A 22,987-nucleotide genomic window follows, 5' to 3' on the forward strand; every position below is an offset into this window, starting at 1 on the left:
GTGTCAAATCTACGCTGAGGGTGTGGCTCCTGGGACGCCTGCGCAGTGCTCCTGCTGGGGGGCGGGGCCAGGTTGGCCGGGGTTATGGGGCGTGGTCTCGAAGGCGCTTGCGCGAAGGCGGTTGGAGGGAGGCCCGATTCCCCTTTGTTCAGATTCGCCATTTTGCGAGGCAGCGGCAGTGGCGGCGGCGGCGGCGGCTGGAGCCTCTGATTGGGTTTCGGGGTCCGGTACTGGAGCCAATCAGCGCGGGCAGCGAACCGGGGGAGCGAGGCACGGTGAGTATGAGGAGCCAATATCCAGCGGCCCAGAGCCGGCCCCAGCGCCCCGATTGGCGGGTCTCGCTGACCACTCAGGAGAGGCCCAGGCGTCCGTCGAGCCCGGGAGTCGAGCCGAGGCTGCCGGAGCTGGGTGGCCGGCAGCCCCGGCTCGGAGCCCGTGGAGGCCTGCAGGGGCCGTCCGGCGTAGGGATGGCGCCCTGGAGCCAGGCTCCTCGGGGTCCGGATCCTCTCCCGGTGCCCGTGGTGGATGCGCCGCTGCTCCCCGATCCTCGGGTACCGGGAGGGCAGGTGGCCAGCCGGCCCGCCACGGACCGTGGCAGTCTGCCCGCCTGCCCTTGTGTCCCCACGTTCCGGGCCCCGGTGAGGCCCGTGTCCCCTGAGCCCCTAGGCAGTCGGGCCGGCAGATCTGAAGCGAGGCCAGGCGGGGACGCGCAGCGCAGCCTCCAAGACCCACCCCGGGGCCGTTAGCGCGCCCGCCGCGCCCCTCCTCCCGGCCCGCCATCCCGGGGCTCCGGCCCGGCGCCGTTACCACCCCTTTCTGCTCGTCATTTCCTCCTCCCGCCCCGCTCGGCCGGCGATGCCGGCACACCTCCGTGCTGGAGCCTAACCAAGCGCTCTTCCTCTTTTCGCCGGGTGTTTGGAACCTCAGTCTTGCAAGACTGATAACCTCGTGCATTCTTAATGACGGGGAACACACATCTCTAATTTCTTTTTATTCGAGTCTCCTGCGAGCTCTCTGCCTTGCATGCTCTCTGATTCTGTTCTCCTTGAACCTTTTGTGCCAGTGTTAGGCACCACTCAGCTCAGCCCACTCGTGTCTGTTTTCTAGTAACACTTCACAAATCCCGTGTGAACGTTTTCTCAAAAGATGTTAAACTTACATGCCGAGATTTTTTTTTTCCTTTGGGGGAGAGAAAGTCTTCCATGTGCTGAGTAGTCTTTGGTGGGCATCACTTAAGTGCTGCAAGGAGGAGAGGTAGGAACGACGCCTGCTCTGTAGAGATTGGCGGGTGAAAAATCAATACCTGCGGGTTAGTGTTATGTAGAGGTTCGTGCAGTAGCCGGAAGTGCTATTTGCATGAAGAAGCCAGCCAGTTTTCATCGGCACACTTGATTGGGCGTTGGAGGATAATGTCCTCGCGAGGAGAGCATGTGTAGGCAACAGATAGTGCTGTTGGACTCAGAAAGGGCCTCTAGTACTAAGAGTTTAGGCGGGAAAGTCCAGTTTGTAAAACCTTGCAGATCTCACAAAGAAATTTTTGGAAACTGCTTTGATGGCGTTTAAAAGTGATGTAGAGTGGATTTTCTCCCTATCGGTGGACAAAAAAAAGTTAAGGATTTTACTCCATAATAATAACTGAATTGGGGGGCGGGGGGGGGGCGGACGACGGACGGATTTTTCTCCGGCCAAACATCAGTTGTCCTCAGCATTTAGATGGAGCCCGCTTTCTGGGTATGGTTTCTTTAGTCACATTTGCTGAATTTTTTTGTTTTTGTTTTTCGAGACAGGGTTTCTCTAGCTTTAGAGCCTCTCCTGGATCACGCTCTATAGACTAGGCTGACCTTGAACTCCGAGATCCGCCTAACTCTGCTCGGATCAAAGGCGTGTGCTACCGCCCCCATCTGACGTTTGCTGAAATCTTAACTGATGGGTTTGAGAAAACATCCAGTGCTCCTGAGCTGAAACAGCTTCACATTTTAGGAAGTTTTTCTTTGTGAAAACAAATTGTTTTCTTAATTCCCTTATGTTCTAGTTGGCTTTTCTGTTGCTGTGACAAGCACCACACCAAAAGCAACGTGGGGAGGCTTATTTCCTTCCCAGCTTACAGTCCATGAAGGGAAGTCCAGGCAACTCAAACAGGCCCTAGCGGCTGCTCCTTCTTGCCTCTCTCCTCAAGGACCTCTGCCCAGAGGAGATAGCATCCACAGGGGCTTGGGCCCTCCCACATTCATCAAGAAGGTGCCCCACATGTTTGCCCACAGGCCAGTATCTGCCTCTGCATTTTAAGAAAAAGTAATGCAGACTGGCTTTCTCTAGACACGGCCTGAGATTTTCCCCTTTGAAGGACTTCACCCTATACTGGACCTCACTTCAGTTCATTCACATGATACCTCCTCCTGGTGGTTTCCTTGATTTATCCCCAGCTGGAAAAGCCTATCTTCCAAACTCGGGTTTACTTTGTTCTCCTCTTAGGCAGTGGTGGCGCACGCCTTTAATCCCAGCACTTGGGAGGCAGAGGCAGGCGGATCTTTGTGAGTTCGAGGCCAGCCTGGTCTACCAAGTGAGTTCCAGAAAGGCACAAAGCTACACAGAGAGACCCTGTCTCGAAAAACAAAACAAAACAAAAAAGGAGTCTAGAAGACATTTTTGTTCCCTTTTAGACTTAAAAGCCTCTTTGAAGCTAGAATTGTGCTTTGCTATTTAAGTTCATGTACATTGTTAGTAGAGAAAAGGAGCACATTTGGAGCCTCCAAAGGCCCTAGCCTGGTGTTTGCTTGTAATTAATTGTCAAGTCCGGTGGCCTGTGTTGATGTCATGCTTATTGTATTAGCTGCAATTCTGGACATTTCAGCTTTCAAATAACTTGAGGTAGATTACCTTTCTAAGCTCGGGCCAACTGCTTCTGTGCCTTTTAAATGGGCAGGGAGGCTATGGAAAGAATGTTTCTGAGACCAGAATAAATCCACTCTCATTCATATTCATTTATATTCTCACTTTCAGAAACATTGAAAAAGTTGTGGGAGAGCTAGGCAGACTGAATACAACAGGCTCACTTTTGTCATGATCTTGGGCAGAGAAGCACTTGAGGAAGGCAGTGTGTCAGATCGCAGTTCTAGCTGCAGTGATGGAAGCAGGCACATGTAGCCCACTGGAGCCAAGAAGCAAGTGCCACTGTTCCCTTACTAATGCAGACTGGCGCCTGCGTTTGGAGCTGCCACTGCTTTTCAAACCCTTCCAGGTACAGTGGGTTTCGATGGTGAAGCATTTCTATCAGCGGGATAAACTAATGGAAGTCTACATGCTACTTGTTAATCATCCTTCAAGCTCCATTTTACATTTTAATCTGATAAGATGCAGATTTATGGAAATTTAGCCGAGAAGAAAGCTTATAGGAAGGGGACTTGGCTAGTGGACGTATTGAATACAGAGAATGTTAATATTCCCTATTTTTCACATCAAAGTGTAATCACTGTATGTGTGTATATGTTGGTGAGTTTTTAAAGCTTTCCACACCTATACAGTCCCTACTTCCGGAAACTGATGAGAACTTCTGTCACCCCCAGAAAGTTTGTAGAGCTCACCCAGTCAGCCTCCCCCTTCTCTTTCTCAGGCCCAAGGAACTTTGAGTTTTCTTTTTTCTCTGTCTAGGCTACTGATATCAGGGTTTTATATGAATGGTGCCATGCTTGTTTATATTGTAATCTTAATTTTATTAGTTTAAAGACATAGACATTGTGTGTTAGACATAAGGTAAAATTTGCAAACATGAGGCCTGCTGTGTGGATGCACGTCTTTAATCCCAGCACCTGGAAGGCAGGTGGATCTCTTGAGTTTGAGGCTGGCCTGGTCTATAGAAAGGGTTCCAGGACAACCAGGGCTATTTGAAGAAACCCTGTTTATACACACATACACACACATACACACACACACACACACACACACACACACACACACACACACACACCCCAAAAGGGGAAACATTGGTTTCCCTAGTAGAGCCACCTAGTCTGGCTGATTTTCCGTATTGTACCTGGAGTCTCTCAAGAATCAGCTCATTCAACTGGCTCAGAGAAGGCTGGTATAACAATCGGTAAACTTAGCCAGCTTTTCATCTGAGGTGATTAATATCTAGAATATAGAAAGAACTCAGAAATTAAAAAACGAAAATAATCTATGCAATAAACAGTTCTCAAAAGATTATAAATGGCCTGTAGATATTTAAAACAAAACATACTGAGCCACCAGGAAAATACAAACCCAAACTACTCACTCAACGTCAGAATAGCTGTCATTTAGAAAATAAAGAATGGTGTTGTGTACCCAGGGAAGCAGAGGCAGACAGGAGCCAGCCTGGTCTACAAAGCGAGTTCCAGGACAGCTGTTACGCAGAGAAACCTTGCCTCAGACACCCCACACACACACTAAAAAAAGAAGAAGACAGTGCTGTCTAGGATGGAATATAAACTAGTTCAGCCACTATAGAGAGTATATGGAAATTGGTGCATGTATTCGTCAGGGTTCTCAAGGAATAGAACTGAAAGAGGAAGACTGAGTGTGTGTGTTAAGGTGCTTCTGCTCCAGCTATTCCCACGTTGGCTGTCTACCAACAGAAAGTCCGAGAATCCGGTAGTTGTTCAGTCCTTGGGGTTGGATGTTCCAGCTGGTCTTCATACACACCAGAATCCTGAAGAAGAAGGCTGTTGATGCCAGGGAAGGAATGAACTTGCCAGCAAAGGCAAGCAAGGAAAGAGCAAAGGTGTTCTTCCATGACCTTTATACAGGCTGCCACCAGATTAAAGGTGGGTCTTCCCACTTCAGGTGATTGAATTTAGAAAAATTCCTCACAGGTGTACCCAGCTGCTTGATTTTAGTTAATACCAGATGTAGTCAAGTTTGATACCAAGAGTAGCCACCACAGTGGAAATTCTCAAAATACTAAGACTAGTATATGAACCTGCTGTACCACTCTGGGGTACACCTGAAGAGAGCAGAATTAACATATACTAAAGGCACTGCATTTCATTGCTGTGCCTTCACAACCACCAAGTTAAAGAGTCTGTAGGTGCCAATCAGTGGGTAAACAGATGTACACTCAACGGAATGTTATACATTAAGAACAGAAGGAACTGGAACAACACAGTAAGGGAAAGTATGCATATTCAGAAAGACAAATACCAAATATGTTCTCTCATATGCATACTCTAGGTTAAAACAGAGACAAAAAGAGGGTCAGCGTGGTCCAGACAGGTTACATACGTTATGTAAAAGCCATTGAACAATGAACACATGCTAATAAAGTAGCAATCAAGTTTAGTTATGTTTCTATTTACATAATTTTCCCATTAGAACCCACACTAAAGGTGTGGTTTGTTTTGGTTATGGATAAGTCTGATTATTATTTTATTTCTTGGTTTTTTTGAGAAGGGGTTTCTCTGTGTAGCTCTGACTGTCCTGAGACTCACAGAGATCTGCCTGTTTCAGCTATTGAGTATTTTCCCCAACATTGTAGCATAGAAATTTCTAGACAGTGAAGTTGAAAGAGTGTTACCATGGATACCCATGTACCTACTACTTAGATTCTACCATTAGCATCTGCCATACTAAATGGCAGTTCATTGTTCTACCTATTCTTTTTTTTTTTTTTTTTTTTTTTTTTTTAAATCATGAGTAAGTTACTGCTAGGGCAAAACACTTGAGATATAGACATAGAAAAGAATAGTCTTCCATCCAAGTACTGAGGACTGGTGAGTCCCAACCTTGCTTGACTTGTGGGATCAGACAAGACCAGGTGTGTCCAGTGTGGTATGGCAGTAAAGGATAAGAACCTTCTGAATAGAACCCCAATGGCACTGGAAGTAGTCTTAATTGACAAATGGGGGTTATGTGAAATTAAGAGTTAACAAAGTGAATAGCCTGTAGAATGAAAGTTTTTCCTAGCGTACTTTATACAAGGGGTTAATATCTGCAAAATTATTAGTTGTTTGTTGGAGGCAGCTGCTCATCCTCAGTTGCTGTCCTCCTTTGAGACAAGGTCTTTCATTGGTATGGGGCTCACCAATTAGGCTGAACTAGAGCCCCAGGGGCTGTGCTGTCCCTGCCCTCTCAGCTCTGGCCTTATAAACTCACCACCACACCCAGAGTTCTAGATATTCTGGGATCAAACTCAGGTCCTCGTGCTCATGAGGCAAGTACTTTACCATCTGAGCCATCTCCCCAGCCCCAAGAACTGCAAACATTAACCACCAGAAGACTAGACCTGCCAGTCAGTAGATAGGTTCCACAGCTCTCAGAAGAAGCACAGAGGGCCAGTGTCTTCAAATGTGACCAACATCCTTAGCCACCAGGGTAATGTAAATTAAAACTTACCCCATCCCTCCTCCTCACTCAAGTCAGAATGGCTCTCATCCAGAAAATAAAGACCCACCAATCCTGTTGAGGATATAGGGAAGAGGAGCCTCATTTACACTGCTGTTGATGGAAATGAGTGTGGAGGTTTGTTTCTCAAGCAAGTTAAACAGATACAGCACATGACTCTGTAGCCATACCACCTGTAGGCATGTACCCAGAGGGTTCTGTGCTACCTTAGAGATACTTGCTCATCCATACTTACTGCTGCTCTGTGCACAATAACAAGGAAAAGGACCCAACCTAGATGTGTCATCAACAGAATGGATAATGAAAATGCCTTGCATATGCAAAATGGAATTTTATACGGCCATAAAAATGAAATCTGCAAGGAAAACAGATAAATCTGGCAAGTGTTATGTGATGGCTATTCTTTGTGTCAACCTGACTATGTCCAGAATTAACTAAAACCCACCTTCGAGGAATTTTTGTTGACTGAATCATTTGAAGGGGGAAGACCTACCTTTAATCCAGATCTTTTCAGGTAAGACAACCCACCCTTAATCTATGCCCCACGTTCTGCTGGTGGCAGCCTGTATAAAGGGCATGGAAAACTAAAATCCACTAAAACTGAGCCAAAAGAAACAATTCCTTTCCTCTTGTTAGGTTTTTTTTTTTTTTTTTTTTTTTTTTTTTTTTTTTGTTTTTTGGTCACAGCATCACAGAGATAGCTAATACACAAGGTAAGTTTCCAGGAAGAAAATAAGTACAGGCATTTTTAAATGTGAAAATACAATACCGTGTTTTTGTTTGTTTTGTTGGTTAGTCTTTTTGAGGAAAGTTTGTACAGGCCAGGCTGGTTCAAACTCTTAGTCTCCTGCCTCAGCCTCTTCAGTGCTGGGATTGCAGATTTGCACTGACAGCCTGACTATAATGTTTTATGACTATTCTATATAGTTCTCTTTTTTTTCTCCTATTCGTTTTCTTAGTAATGTCGCCTATAGTTAGAAAATAAATGATCGTGTCTTAAGAGAGCTTTACTGAGTGACTCACTTTAGGTTTTCTCCTTCCCTTTCTAATAGGAGTCCCTAGCTGGCAGCTGCCTGGGATCTGTAGAGTGAAGCCACAGGACTCTTAACGTGGCGGGGCCATGGAGCAGTATACAACAAACAGCAATAGTTCCACAGAGCAGATCGTGGTGCAGGCTGGCCAGATTCAGCAGCAGGTATGGGGGCAAGTGTGCTTTGACCATCCCAGTTCTGCAGCTGGTGATGCAGTGGTGGCTTGTCTGTGGTTACTCTGTGGAGTTCTTGGGCCCTGTCAGACCTTCTAAGTGCCAGGTCTCATGGCTTGTGTTGCACTGGGAATCAATCTGTTGCCGCTTGGCATCTGTTCTTTGTGACGACCACTTTAAAAGTAGATTGGTCCTTTGTAGCTTCTTGAAATGAAAGAAGAGTTCCTCTGCTTTGCTCTGGATTTGGTCTACTTCTTCCCCTTGTTTAATGCCAACTTGTGATAAAGTGAGTTTTGACCACAATAGACAGTGGTCAGATTTCAGGCAGTCTCCTGGTCTGTTCTACCACAGCATTTATTCTGCACAGTTGTAGTTAATATTAGAATAATATTTTGAGTGCTGCTCTGTGGATAAGTACATATTGAAGAGGAGCTCCTGCTGCCAGCTTCTTCCATAATGAAGTGGACCAGATGTTTGAATTAGTGCACAGAGAACATTTGCGGTGCTTTTACCTAGGCTTATAGTAGCAAACCCTCTCTCGACCCCTCACCCCGGAACTTTGGAAAAAAGACATTGTTTCTATCTGCTCACAGGCCAATGCTGTCTCCTCAGAATAGAGGTTCACTAAGACAGATTAAAGGGGGGGTGAAGGAAGTATTGATGATGAGTTCCGTCCTACTGGTCACAGGGAGAGGCTACTCTGCATTAAAGGGGATTAGTGAGCTTGATAGCTCCCCATCCTTCCTAGCCTCCTCCCTGCCCATACTCTGCTATAACACTAGCAGCTTCCTGCAGCTGCCTTAGCAAATGGGCCTTGGAGGAGCCTTCCCATGGGCAGAGCCTTGGTGGGTCTCTTCCTGGGAGAACTGCCCCAGGATAGGAAGTCAGGTGGCTTTCTGAAAACATTGCCTCTAAAGCAGCCAGTCATTTGGATAGGAATAAGTCTTCATTTGGGGGATGTAGAAGGAGTAGCCTTTCAGAGGCTGGAATTTAGATCACCATGACTAGTTCCTTCTTCCTTGGTGATGTGTTAAAGCCCCAGAAACTTGGTCATTTCAAGGCTTTAAAACCTGGTGGGTTTTGTTCTTGTGAGCCTAAGCAAATGAAGAAATCTTTACCATAAATGTATAGCAGTGGGGTAAAATTCCTGTGTTTGGAAATAAGGAAGGTCTGCATTGTACTGTTGTGTTAAGTCACAGAAGTATGTTGTAAGGCCCACTCTAGGGACAGAGCTTGCTATACGACAGCTTGGAGATGGGAGTCCGCACCTTTGAAAGCTCCTGTGTGGGATGAAGCCTTTCAGAGACGCTCCTCCTTCTTCCTCAAGTGATCTCAGGTCTTGAGCTGTACATTTCCATCCTGATACATTTCAAGCTCTTCCTGTTCCTGTTCTCAGCAGCAGGGTGGTGTCACTGCTGTCCAGTTGCAGACTGAGGCCCAGGTGGCATCCGCCTCAGGCCAGCAAGTCCAGACCCTCCAGGTAGTGGTGCCCTCTCTGATTCTCTGTGAGCACTGCATGAACATTGCCTGTCTGCTGCTGTTTGTGTTTGGATCTCCAGTCGAATGGCAAAGTCGCATGCCTTTTGTACTGCTAACCTGTCTCTGAGGCCAACATGCCAGTGTCCCATGCCAAAACATGGTGACTGCTGCGTCTGTTTTCTGAGAAGTATGTGCTAAGTGTGTTGCTTTAGAAATGCCAGGAAACAAGCCACAGGAAGACATTTTACAGATGGCTTTAGAGCTTACTCAGTGCCCAGATGCCAGTCTAGCCACTTGGTAAAGTTTTGTGAATTATATTACACCAGAGAAGCAGCTTGGAGAGGCATGGCTGTACTGTGTTTTGAATTTGCTAAAAGTGCACTTTGACTCCTAACAGCCATTGCAGTGAGCAAAGGACTGAATAACCTTTCCTGTTTCTTTACAGGCTCTGCTGAGGTGATTGCATATCTCTTGGATGGGCATATTTAAGTGCTAGCATAGGGCATGGGGCATCCTGTCCCAGCACTTGGGATATGGAGGCAGGAGGAATGAGAGTCTGAATCTGGGACCAGGTTGGGCTCTCTTTAAAAAAAAAAAAAAAAAAAAAAACAGAACCAGGTGGTGGTGGCACATGCCTTTAATACCAGCACTTAGAGTGAGAGGCAGGCAGATCTCTGTGAGTTCAAAGACAGCCTGGGCTACAGAGTGAGTTTCAAGAAAGATGCAAAACTACAGAGAAACCCTGTCTTGAAAAAACCAAAGGGGTGGCCGGGGGGATGAACTGGAGTTAAGCAGTGCTGTTCTTCAGTATCATGTATGGTCAATTTAACTATCCTGAATTCCCTTGAAAAATAAGAGTAGCAGCATTGGTCTTTTCTGGGTCCATTGAGAACTAAAGGTTTTGAGAAATTGGCAAGATTCAGACACCTGCCCTCCCTGACTTCCTCCACTGAGTTGGAATGACTTAGTTGGGTTTCCAAAGACAAACTGGCATCCCACTTTCTAGTGAGTGCTGCTGAGATCCCCTTGAAGGTAACTGCCCCTTCTTGTAAGCCAGTGGTTCTCAACTTCCTAATGCTGTGTGACCTTTAATACAGTTCCTGATGTTGTGGTAACCCCCAACCATAACATTATTTCATTGCTACTTCATAACTAATTTTGCTACTACTGTGAATTGTAATGTAAATATCTGTTTTCTGATAGTCTTGGGCGATCCCTGTGAAAGGGTCATGACCCATAAGTTGAGAACCACTATCGTAAGAACTTGACCCTATCAGCCTGCCTCAACCCTGCCACCTAGTAGTGTTTGGTGATGACATGTGGCCAGTTCTGCACATTCATTAAGACAAAAGAAGTGGGTTTTGTTTGTCTTCCTGCACAGTTGGAATCTTAGGGAGCACAGTAGCTTTCTGTCCTGCTTGCTTCATCTTTTTAATACATGAAACGGTGTCTGGGGTTGTCATTAACCACCGTGGAATGGGAATGTCACGTGCTCTTACCTGTGTGGCTTCTGTCTCATGCATGAGTCCTTAGCATCTGTTGTAGACATGGTGAGCTCTTCAGAGTCTCATCTCCATTGTCGCATGATATATAGCATGTTAGTGTGTGTCGGGGGGGGGGGGGGATGGATAACCAGAAAACTGTTAAGTGTCTTAAATTTGGGGACTATTTGCTATGCCAGTGTGAAGACCTAAGTTTGGATCTATAGAACTCCCAAAATATGTGGGTTTGCCCCTGTGACCCTAGCACTCGGGCACAGAAACAGGCAGACCCGAGGCTGGCTGGCTAAATTAGGGAGCCCTGGGAGACTGTCTCAGAGTAACAAGGAGGTGAGCAGTAGGAGATAATGCCACTGTCAGCTCTGGCCTCCACTCTCATACAGAGAGCTGCACACCCTTACAGCACACAGTAACAACACAGCTGTGTCCGCCCCAGGAGCTCTAAATTGCATTGAAAAGAAATGCAATGATGGGAATTTTCCTCTATAAATCTCAGCATTTCAGAATTTTAAAAAATTCTTTCTCTTACTCCTGTGGTAAGGCTTCTGATAAATTTCCTGACATAGCACATAAAAGCATTGGTGTAGCAAAGGGGATTTCAGTGGAGAATGAAGAGGAGAGAATGGGAGCAAATAAGCCATGAAGTCTGAACAGTCATGAGTTTCTTTGGGGCAGCCCTGAGGGTGGGCTCTTCCTGATGGTTCTGAGGGCCAGTGGTAGCAGGAGAGTTTCACCAGCTTCCTTATCTAGGACAGATTAATCATTTGCACAGTTGATTGATGCTGCGGGAACTGAGAACAAGTATTCAGCTGTTCAGTTACAGATAGTTCCTTCGAGCAAAGACGGTCTACAGTGAGAGTTTGGAGTTGTCCTGTTTCTCATCCCCATCTCCAGAACAATTCTGTCTGGGCCTCTGATGCACTCTCCCCGAGATTTCACGGGGGTGAATTCCTTTCTAGAGTGGTCTGTTGAAGCAGAAGACTTGGAAATTAGAAATCTTACACATGATAGCTGTGTGATTTCATTGTTTTATCGCTTCTGATAATTAAATAACTATGTAAATTTTTTTTTGAGCTGAGTATCGAACCCAGGGCCTTGTGCTTGCTAGGCAAGCGCTCTAACACTGAGCTATAAATCCCCAACCCACCTATGTAAATATTTAATATGCAGTATGCAGAACTCTACTGTGATAGTCACAGACTGACGGGAAAGTATTTCTGGAGAGTCTTGCTTTGGTTTGATTTTGAGACAGGGTCTCATCAGGCTTATGTGGAGCTCACTCTGCTCCCGTCTGTCCTCAAACCCTTGCTCCTGCTCCGGCTTCCTGAGTGCTGAGATTACTGGCCTACCCAGGCCATGAGTCTTCAGTGGTAGACTCCTTAAGCAGCTGCCGTTCCTGAACTCTTCAGAGTCAAGTGGAGGAGAATGTTCATGTTTCCTTTTGAGTGAGACCCAGGAGGAAGCTCCGCATGAGCTTTCAGAGCTCTTCCTTTCGGTGGCTAGAGTTAGGACTGCTTTGATTCACTTCTCAGCCCCCACCGTCATCACCTCCCTCTCACCGCTGTTCTTCCTGTCTGTACCAGAAACCATTCCTGGGTATCTGTTTGAGAAGGCAAACAATTTGGTAACTTGACTGTTTTCTTGAATTCAGCCTGGTTGTGGTGATAAATACCTTACATTTATTGAGATTTTCCAGATTCTCAATAGGTTCCTTATATTTGACTTGTGGGTATCCAACTTGGCACTTAATCAACAATAGCAGAGGTGTCTGACGAGCATGAGACTTAACTTTCTTGAAGCAGCAGAGATGGTTCAATGATGAAGAGCACGTGCTGCTACTGCGAAGGGTCTGAGTTTCGTTCCCAGCACCCACAGGACAGCCCTTAATCACTGTAACTTAAGCTCCCAGGGGGTCTGCAGCCCACCCTCTGCAGCAGCATATGCACATAAGCTCCACACAGACAAACACATACATGGGGACGGAGGTAGCTAAAAAGACTGACTTTTTCATCTCAGCACTTGGGAGGCAGAGGCAGGAGGATCTCTGAGTTAAGGCCAGCTAGCACTACATAGAAAGACCCTGTGGGGCTGGGGGGACGGACAGTTCCAGTGACCAGTGACTGTCTTTAGGGAAGCCACTGTGTCTTACGCTGTTACATTGTTGCTGTTTTATTTCATTCTAGGTCCAGGGGCAGCCATTAATGGTACAAGTCAGTGGAGGCCAGCTAATTACATCAACTGGCCAACCCATCATGGTCCAGGCTGTGCCGGGTGGACAAGGCCAAACTATCATGCAAGTACCTGTGTCTGGAACACAAGGTTTACAGCAGGTAAGTAGTAGTTTAAAAGTATTTAGATTGCACGTCAGTGAAGTTTGTTATGGGTATGGGTGGTGTATATATCCATGTGTGTACAGGTTTGCACACACAGATGGAGGCCAGGCATCAGGGTCAGGTGTCTTTACCTTCAGTTGGCTGCCAGCACTTTTAATTCCCCCCTACCCCTCCAGACAGGGTTTTTCTGTGTAGCTTTGTGCCTTTCCTGGAACTCACTTTGGAGACCAGGCTGGCCTCGAACTCACAGAGATCCGCCTATCTTTGCCTCCCGAGTGCTGGGATTAAAGGCGTGCACCACTGCCGCCACCACCACCACCCTGCCACTTTTAATTCTTATACTTGAGAGTCCTTAAGGAAACTTGGGCAGTGGTACAGCCTACCAGATAAATGAAGAATGTCTCTAAGATGTGAGCCCATATCCTGATCCTCTTCCCCTTCCCTTCTACCAACAGTCAGTAGTCAGCTGGAGAGCTGCTTAAAGCTCTAGGCACGTCCTTTACAGACTCAGTGGGTAGAAGGCAGTGGTTACTTCCCACCTAGCTGGAAGTAACCTCCCAGCTGCTAGATGTGGGAAGCAGGACTCCTCAGGGTCGGGGGAGTGACAGAAGGGTTCCAAAGCTGGTGAGCAGAGAGATGGGGATCTGCAGGTGGGCCAGGCCAATGGCTTTGTCTAAGGAGCTGGGCACTCTGACTTTTGAGTTGTGGGGCCTTCCTAAGTACTTTCTCATTGGATCTTTAGAGGTTTGTATCCAGTAGTCAAGGAAGTAGGATTCTGTACATTGAGCAGAGGTTGAGGCCTTTTTTTAACCTTTCGTCAAGCTAGAAGACTTCAAAGAAAAACTTTCAAAACTTGTCAAGTTTCTGATGATACTCCTAATAAGTGACTGTAGCAATTAAGAAAAGGAAAGGAACTAGGTTCGGATACCACACAGGATCTCATGCTTTCCATATTTGCTCTGTGAGGTTTGGTGCTCCAGAACCTGGAACAAAGAATCTGGAAGAGGCAGATGGGCATTAATGACAGTGCTGAGTGACGGTGACGGTTTGGATTAAGAGGAGGAATACAGTGTGTCCCATCACCTCCCTGTCTCCTGCTGTGTATACTGTATATTCCTACTGGTTGTAGCAAGAAGCATTTGTCTTAGTTACTTTTCTTCTGGCTCATGTTACGGGCACCAGCCCAGCATGGTGGGGAGACATGGCGGCAGGAACATTGCATCTGCGGCCAGGAGGCAGAGTAATGGATGCTGAGGGTCAGCTCACTTTCTCCTTTCTTCACCCAGTTCACCCAGCTCATGGGATGCCACATGCAGTTAGGATAGATAGGTTTTCCCACCTCAGTTGGTCTAATCTAGAAACTCCCTCAACAGACGTGCCTACGGCTCGTTTCCATGGTGATTCTTTATTCAATCGAATTAATGATTGTACATTTCAATTTCTGTGGATCAGGACTCTTGACAGCTGATATCTTGTCTCTTAAGGACTTAATCACAGTGTTAACTTGGCTGCCATAAGCTTGACATTTACTTAGAAAGAATATGTTTTGAAAGTTGTTTTATTCATTTATAAAGCACTTGAGTATTTTTAATTAAATGTACTTTAAAAAGATAACCATTCCAACAATGTTTTTTTAAATGAACACCAATTCTTTAATTGTTGATATCCCAAACTATTATTTGATGGTTTGAAAAATAGAAACAAGCTTTTCAGTAATTGATAGCTGATATTAGGACAAGACTCCTGTCTTCTTCCGAGCATTTATTACTTTCTCTGTTGTAATTTTGGGACTAGGGTCTTAGGTAGGCCACATACTAGCCTCAAACTCACTGCATCCTTTGAGACTGGCCTTGTATTCCTGACCATCTTGCCTCTGCCTCCCAAGTTGTAGACTTACAGGCATGTGCCTCCACATATTTCCTAGTCTCTAGAGGAATTTATTCAGCTAATTTGCAGAAACCAAAGAAGTGAGACTGGAGAGAGAGCTCAGCAGTTAAGAACACTAGCTAGTCCTCCAGAGGACTCAGATTTTATTTCCAGAACCCACATGGTGGCTCACAGCCATCTGTGACTCCATTTCCAGAGGATACAACTCCCTCTTCTGGCCTCTGTGAACACCAGGCACGCACATGATGAATACATACATACATGCATGCAAAACACCCATACACATAAAATGAAAATGAAAAGTACGGAACCAAAGGAGTCATATCAGTTTGGTGCCAACCTTTTAGTGTATTCTCTTTCACAGATACAGTTGGTCCCCCCTGGTCAGATCCAGATTCAGGGTGGGCAGGCAGTACAAGTGCAAGGCCAGCAGGGTCAGACCCAGCAGATCATCATTCAGCAGCCACAGACTGCAGTCACCGCCGGCCAGACTCAGGTGAGCAGCAAGCCATCTAGTTCATGTAGAACATGAATGCACAAAGGCTATCAAAAATGCCCTTGGGTTCTCGGTGGGTCTTTGGCATCTGTTGAGTATGTCATTGTTTTCTACAGACACAACAGCAAATTGCTGTCCAGGGACAGCAAGTGGCCCAGACTGCTGAAGGGCAGACTATCGTCTACCAGCCAGTTAATGCAGATGGCACAATTCTCCAGCAAGGTAAGCTGATACTGTTGCCCTGGAAGTTGACAGCCATTAGTTCTAACCTTTGAGTACCTGGGAATGCTTCAGAGGTGTTGTGAAGTCCGCATCACATCTACACAACAGCGTTTCCACCAGATCGCCAGGGATTGTCAATTCTTGTCACCATAGTGTCCAACCATTGATGTTTCTAGACTAGAATTGCTGCAGTTTAGTTCTAGGCCTCTACATCTAGTCATCTAGTCGTTTAGAGTCAAGAGGGCTTCTCACTCTCCACCTAGCTAAGACAATGTAAACACACATACAGAGAAGTGTGCCCTAGGAGGAGATGCGGGAACATGAGACTTCACTAGGCTGGGGAAGAGACATGCTCAGCGTAGACTACTTACATGCTTTGGAAGCTAACTAAATACAGAAAGGCTGCTCAGCCAGAATCATGATGGTTTGGTTGAGACCAAGATTTCACAGAGTACTAAATGCAGTGAGTAGCTGTATGTTGGTCACATAGGAGAGAGCCAGGCTGGACTGAGCCCCAGCAAGGTCTCTTACGGTGTGACCAGGTCCTCGGGCTACCTGCTGCAGCAGATTGTTTCCCCCACGGAAAAGCAGCAGCGTAGCTGCATTGGCCGTGGGAATGGTGCCGTGAGGAGGCCTCCACATCATTTTGCCTTTTGATAACCATTGTTAGGATGTATAATATGGTGGGTGGAAGTATAATTTATGTAGAATTGGGCCCTAGACTGTTCATAGAAACTTCCAAAAAGGAACTTACGCAGACTGCATAGCAAACGGAGTAAAGGAGTGGGGGAGGGCGTCTGTTTTCTCCCTGGTGTTTGTCAGTGCGTCTATCCAGGAGGGTAAACGATAGCCAGGTGGACGGGACTAACCGTCTTCCCTTCTTTCTGTTCCGTGTGCCTGTTTTTTGTTTTGTTTTGTTTTCTTAAAGTTACAGTCCCTGTTTCAGGCATGATCACCATCCCAGCAGCCAGTTTGGCAGGAGCACAGATCGTTCAGACAGGAGCCAACACCAACACAACCAGCAGTGGACAGGGGACTGTCACTGTGACACTGCCGGTGGCGGGCAATGTGGTCAACTCAGGAGGAATGGTCATGGTAAGGAAAGCGGTTCCCCGTTTGTGTTCTGGCACTGGAGCTTTCCATAGGCTCCCTGTCTTAGCTGCAGGTTGTGAAATTGTTCATGGTGTTATCTTCTTGGAGTTGAACTCCATCCTTCAGGCACTAACAGTAGTCTACACTCACAAGATGCATAATTCGTTCTGATGCCTGCCAGTGTCTCAGACTATTCTAGACACTGAGATACAACGGAAGAGAGGTGTGAATGTGCAGTTTATTTTGAGTTTTCATGATTCTAATAAGGCCAGTCTCTGTTCATGCAGATGGTGCCTGGAGCTGGCTCCGTGCCTGCTATCCAAAGAATCCCTTTACCTGGAGCAGAGATGCTGGAAGAAGAGCCCCTGTACGTGAATGCCAAACAGTATCACCGCATCCTAAAGAGGAGACAGGCACGGGCTAAGCTAGAAGCCGAAGGGAAAATTCCAAAGGAAAGAAGGGTGCGTATGCCGTGGGGAGTGCCAGGAAGGAAGGCGGGAAGCAGATCATTTGTTCTGCCTATAAGAGTGTCTTGAATAGGGTGTTTCCTTGTCCCTTCCAAACAATGGGATGCAGGCAGGTTTGCTGTAAGAACACATGGTGGCTGTAAGCAGAGCCTTTTCCCCTTTCTTCCGGAAAGAAGTCCAGAGGTGACTTGTCCTCAGACTTTGTCCTGTCTACAGCTGCAGGGCTTGTCTGTCACATGTAGTCTGCAATGGCTGTGGAGCTGTAGCCAAGGGGCGAAGGGAATAGGAAAGGGGTGCAACCCATCACATGAGCCAGCACGCGGTGACCCAGGCTAGCATACCTGCAGAGAGCATAGATGGTGTCTCCTCCTGACCTGCCACCGCTCAGGCATTACTCTCCCCCCCCCCCCCGTCAGGTGCTGAGGCAGAGGAAGGTCAGTGCTGGGAGGAGGACAGCGGTCATCATGTTTCCACCATTCTTTGAGCATTCACGTTCTCACGGTGTTTCTGTAGCCAGTGGATGCCTGACTCTTCCCCCAGAGCTTCCCCGTCGTTCAGGCTTCATTGTTCTTGCCATGCCACTGTCTGAAACAGTTGACTCTGCACTGGGTGACTGCTAGCTCTCACTCACAGTTACGTGATCTTGTTTTCAGAAATACCTGCACGAGTCTCGGCATCGACACGCCATGGCGCGGAAGCGTGGTGAAGGGGGGCGGTTCTTCTCTCCAAAAGAAAAGGACAGTCCTCACATGCAGGTAAGGCGATGGAATCCTTCTGTCTCTGCTTCCTCCCTGCTCTTTAGCAGCAGCGGGCTGTCCTCCACAGAGTGCAGGGTCCTTGCTTAGCTTCCTTCTTTTCAAAAGCACTAAAAGTTCCCACCCTGTGGCCTTTCCCTTCTTATTTTTCTAAATTTTCACTATTGCCTTCTTCTCAATTCTTGTTTTTCAAGGAAGTTTTATTTTCTTTTAACATGCTCTATTAGCAGTAAGTGACATTTACTATTACGAGGCAGGTCTTGTGTTAAGCACTCCAGTAAACTTGTAGTTGTTTTACTGACTGGTGACCTCAGGGCCGTGGGATAGGAGTGACTTCTTGTCACCACTTTTACAGTCGAATATGAGTTTTTGAGAAGTAAGTAACTTGCATAAGGTCAGTCCTTAGACAGCAGTGGCCAGTAGGCGTGTCTGCCTCTTCTAGCTTCCTGTGCTCTTTTTCACCTGCCATTTACCTGTTTATCTCTCTCCTACCTGGAACTGCATCTTTCCAGTCTCCAGTCTCAGATGCTCTTTTCTCCACCGTTTTTCATGGGTATCTTTTTCTCACTGCATAGCCTATGCTAGCCCAAATGTGTAGTATTCCTGCCCCAGTTTTCTAAGTGCTGGGATTACAGGTGTGTGCCACCAGCAGGCAGTTGCTGTCTCCCTTACTTTAGGCCTGGCTTAGCTCTGAAGGCCTTTAGCCTGCTCCCACCTCGAGACAGGGCTCTTTTACTCCTGTATTTCCCACAAGTGCTTCCTTGAAAGTCTAAAAATCATCAAGAAATTTTCTCTGTTTGGTACACACTGCTTCCTTTACTGGAGTGTAAGTTACATCAGAATAGGTTTGTTCTCTTGTGTTTGTTGGGCTTAATTTAGGATCCAGTTCTGAACAAATACTCAGCAAGTACTGGATGAGTTAATGAATTCCTTTTGTTGGCTCAGTTCACTGTCATCAGCATGGAATTCCCTGTATTCTTACAGTTTCTAAAGTTGACCACAGGCAGTTCTCTGTCAGATAGTGAAGACTTGTATAGTCTACTCGAGGCAGCCTGGGTTTCCTTGGCATTTCCATGGGTGAACACTGGCAGTTCCTTCAGTCATGAAGGTGGTCTTCAGCATAACAGTGCTGTCTGTCTGTGGGCATCTGATTAGGTGCCAGCTGTAAGCCATTGTATTCAAGGCTCTCCTTATTCTCCATGCTCACAAGAGGATCTGAAGTTCCTTAGCCTCTTTTAGTCCTTTACCTGTGGAATAGAGTACTATTAGGATTCCAAATACAGCATGTCATGGTGCTTGCTCCATCTTTGTCCTAGCCACTCAAGTACGTTAAGTGTGGGCATGGGTCAGGATGCTATGAAAGCAATACTCTTATCAACCATGCAGTGCTTGATGGGGAGCCAGGCCAGGCCTTAGTGCTGTTAGGGGATGGATCTGCCGCCTCCTCGTTGATGGTAGAGTTGTATTTAAACCATGTGTGCAGAAATAGAAATCGTTTTGGAGCTTCAGTTTACTTGAAAGTCGTGTGGGTTCCCTGGGTGGTGAGTTGTAAGAGGCAGAAACTCCGGTGTAAAGGACTGTTGTTTGTCTTTGTAGGATCCAAACCAAGCTGATGAAGAAGCCATGGCACAGATTATCCGAGTTTCCTAACCACAGGAGGGTGGCAGAGCTGATGAGTCATGTTCCTCTCCACTGTTTCCACTGTTTGGAAATGGACCGACTCTTCCAATGGGACACTGATGATTGCACTCTGCCCTTGCTCAGGACAGGAACTGCTTAGCTCAGTATTACAGCTGCGGTGGTGGCTGATGAACTGGAGTTGCCAGCCTTTGTCTCACTCTTTCATTCAGGACCTGTTTCAGACTGGTGGTGACACTGACCTTTTGTGAATCTGGATGATACAAGAAGGTATTGACCAGCCCAGCGTTACACACACGGCACTTCTGTTGAGTAGTATGAGGCCAGCCAGTCAGCCATTGAGTAGGGAGAGCAGCCTTCTCACCTTGGTCTGCAGTCAAGGCAGCCAGAGCCCATGCCTTCCTGTGGAGTATCACCAGCATCCATCCCCTGGCGGGATGTCGGGCTGGCTGATGCACTGCACTAGGGCGGCTTTCAAGAAAGAGAAGCTTCATGTTCGGACATGGAGCAGCAGACTGAACTGCAGTCTCTGGCTGTGATAAGAACCTGTCTGCCCACATGCTAGGTTGGTTTTACTTCAGCCAAGAAAGTCCAGAGGGGATATTTTGGACTCAGGATAAAAGGATAGAAGACCTTGAGGACTGTCTGAAAGGTACGTCACTGACTTAGCTCTGACCGGCCTGCTCATCCCTGTTAACAGGCCTTCTGGGCCGTCATTCGTACTGGGGCCACTTTAAAGACAGTTCAGAGAGTAGATGGACCTCGCAGCAGATTTTCCCAGTAGGAACAAAACTTCACAACATCTGTGCTGAAGTATCGACGTGTACGGTGGTTCTTCAACAGAGCAAACCTAGGATTTTTAATCATGGGCTTTATGACAGCAAGTAGGGAAGGGAAGGATCTTTGCATTCCAGTCTAGAGAGCAAGTGTCCTGCCTGCCCGGGTGCTGCCAGAGAGCATGATTCTCCAATGGCTGGATACCAGGCCTGGGTCTTAAGCTGAAGAGACCACGTCACTCACATTCACACTGACAACCTTCGGCCGTGCACTAAGGGGATTTGGAGGTGTGCTCCTTCCATTGTCTGAAGAAGCACTGTTGAGGTGGCCATCCTGGATGCGGACTGGAACACTGCTTCCCCCACCCCACCCCCGCCCCTCTTCGTGCTGGCCCAGAGGGTGAATGTTCTTCCCATGGCAGCTGATTTCTTTGGTGCCAGTTCCCACTGTTTTCTCCTTTCTCTGTAGGCCTTGCAGCAAGGTTTGCGCACACATCTGTGCTGTAGGGATCAACTACAGACTGGGAAGAAGATTCCTGCAGGGTCAGGAATTGGGCCATAGCTCCCAGGATGAGTTGGGCCTCAGAAATCTGTTTTCTGGACAAGCACTCTACCACTGAGCCACACACACCAGCCCGGAATCTTCTGTGGATGCTGAGGCTGGAGGAGAAGAGTTGGCTGCCTGCTCTGCAATCAGAGTCAAATGCAGTCATTCCAAAGACTTCGGTTGGGGATTGGTTAAAAAAAAATACCAGTCAAGTCTAAAGACTGGCTCTTTGACTTTGTTCTGTGTTAAAGATGGGAAAGATTTTAACCTTATAACGGAACATCACAGGGAGACCAGTTTAATCGGGGAAGCATGAAGTAAGCCATCGCTTCGGTCTCCCAGGAATCTTGCCATTTCTCCTGGCTTCCAGATGTCAGAGGGGGCTAATCCTTTTTTAGTAAACTCACTAGAAATTTCTGGCTCTTCACATGAGCTTTCAGATATTACTGAAAACCATGAGGAATTTCTGCCTTGGTGGTGGTGAGGATTCTAATAAGGGAAGGGTTCAGGGATTCCTCAGCCCTAATGTCTAGTGCTTACGCCAGCAATTGTAGAATGTTATTTATTTGTCTCTATAAGTTTGTATATAATCTTAACCTCATATTGTTGCTGAGTTTCATTTTGAGGAAGGCAAGTTTGAGTTTGATTTCCTTTGAAACAGATGCTTGGGTTTCCATTTTGCCCCTGCATTGCTGTTAGCTCATGACCCTTTCATTGTGGTGTTGTAGCACAAGCTAACAGCCTGTGGGGGCGGGCTGGGTTTGGGATTCTCGTTTGTTTAACTTAGTTCTTTTACTTGTTCTTGGGATTGTAGTGATGACTTCAAAGACACAGTGAGTGGAGGAGCGGGCTGCTGGTCTGTTGCATCTCTGTACTTCCTGAGTGCTGCTGTTGCAGGGTAGCTAAATGTATATATTTTAATTGCACTGGTAATGGGGCATGCCAGTGTCTAGACACTGCACCAACAGCCTCTCCTGGCTCCAGGGTGCCTGATAATAATGTCTTGATTTTCCTTTGGGTCTCAACTATGTAGGGCTCCCCACCAGCAAGGGGGGTACAGGTGATCATTGGTGTCATTGCAATTTTTTTTTAATAAATTTATAAAAATGGTAAAAAGTGGTTTGACTTTATTTTGTTTGGTTTTTGTTTGGTTGGGGGGGGGTTGCTTTTTGGCTTTGCTTTTTGAGATCTGAACTGGCTATGTAGCCCAGGCTGGCCTCCAACTCAATATTTTCCTGCCAGGTGTGTACCCACCCCCACTCCCAACAAGGATGACATCTAAGAAATCTGCATGTCCAGTGCCTAGAAACATTCATAATGGTTTATCACTAAAAATAGCCCTCAATTTTCCATGTGGTAGACCTAAATGGAATGAAGATACACTCCTTAAGTTTTGAGCAAAACTAAAATCCACAGCTTGGGGCTGGGAAGCTATCTCAGTCTCAGCCTGGGAGCCTCATTTCAGCTCTTAGAAAGCACATGCAAAAGGCAAGGTGCAGCCCTGGCTTTATCTCAACAGTAAGGATATGAAGGCAGGACAATCTCTGGAGCCTGATGAGCGGCCAGCCAGGCCTGCTTGGCAAAGTTCTAAGCCATTAAGAGACCCTATCTTAAAAAAGAAGTGGACAGACCTGAGGAATGATATTCCAAGGTTGACCTGGCTTCTGTAGACACAGAGGCGTTTGCAAAACCCATAGCCTTCTGGTACTATTGCAGCTTTATGATTGTCCAGAAATCTGAACAACCAAGACTAGTTTCTCCGTTTATCTCAGGAGCTAGGGAAAAGCAAGCCCTGGAGGCTCAGGGTGAGATGCAGCAGGCCTGCCCTGCCAGGAACCAAGCTCCCAAGGAAAGGGACTGGCAGTGGTGACCAACTTAGTCTAGTGCTTAGTTCTAGTCACCTGGGGACAATAGGACCTGTCTCAAGTTCAGGGTGAGCCAAGGGCCTGGTCTAGTGACAGGGAGGAAAATACTGATTCCCTTCTGAATTCTATTTCGAAGAGAGCCAGCATGGTAGCTGTGCCCTCCTGTATGTGGCTTCTGGAAAGGCGGTGCAGATTAGATTCTGTGGGGAACCTACTTACTCAGCCCCTGCTCCCTTCCCAGAGACAGACTGTCTTCTGTTTGGAGGGTCCCTGTGGTGCTTCTGTCTGAGACAATTGTCACCATAGGGAGACAGCACCCCACTGCACCTGCAGATGCCTGAAGAGTTCTCAG

General features: G+C 46.9%; 1 protein-coding gene across 6 annotated transcripts; it reads left to right on the forward strand.

Annotated features, from left to right (window-relative positions):
* Positions 1-132: 132 nt before the first annotated feature.
* On the forward strand, positions 133-21,895 carry Nfya (nuclear transcription factor Y subunit alpha). Of its 6 annotated transcripts, XM_036168391.1 has the most exons (11): positions 133-275; positions 3,001-3,238; positions 7,428-7,570; positions 8,976-9,062; positions 12,741-12,887; positions 15,142-15,273; positions 15,390-15,495; positions 16,424-16,590; positions 16,875-17,048; positions 17,708-17,809; positions 19,406-21,895. In XM_036168391.1, exons 3-11 carry the CDS (start codon positions 7,496-7,498, stop codon positions 19,457-19,459), a joined length of 1,044 nt encoding a protein of 347 aa, XP_036024284.1. In that variant the 5' UTR covers positions 133-275; positions 3,001-3,238; positions 7,428-7,495; the 3' UTR covers positions 19,460-21,895. The 6 variants fall into 6 exon arrangements, with proteins under 6 accessions (XP_036024284.1, XP_036024283.1, XP_036024287.1 ...); XM_036168390.1 differs by lacking the exon at positions 3,001-3,238; XM_036168394.1 differs by lacking the exon at positions 3,001-3,238 and having other exon boundaries at positions 8,976-9,059.
* Positions 21,896-22,987: the final 1,092 nt, after the last annotated feature.

The sequence above is a fragment of the Onychomys torridus genome, chromosome 18 (assembly GCF_903995425.1).
Source record: "Onychomys torridus chromosome 18, mOncTor1.1, whole genome shotgun sequence".
Taxonomy (NCBI): Eukaryota; Metazoa; Chordata; class Mammalia; order Rodentia; family Cricetidae; genus Onychomys; species Onychomys torridus.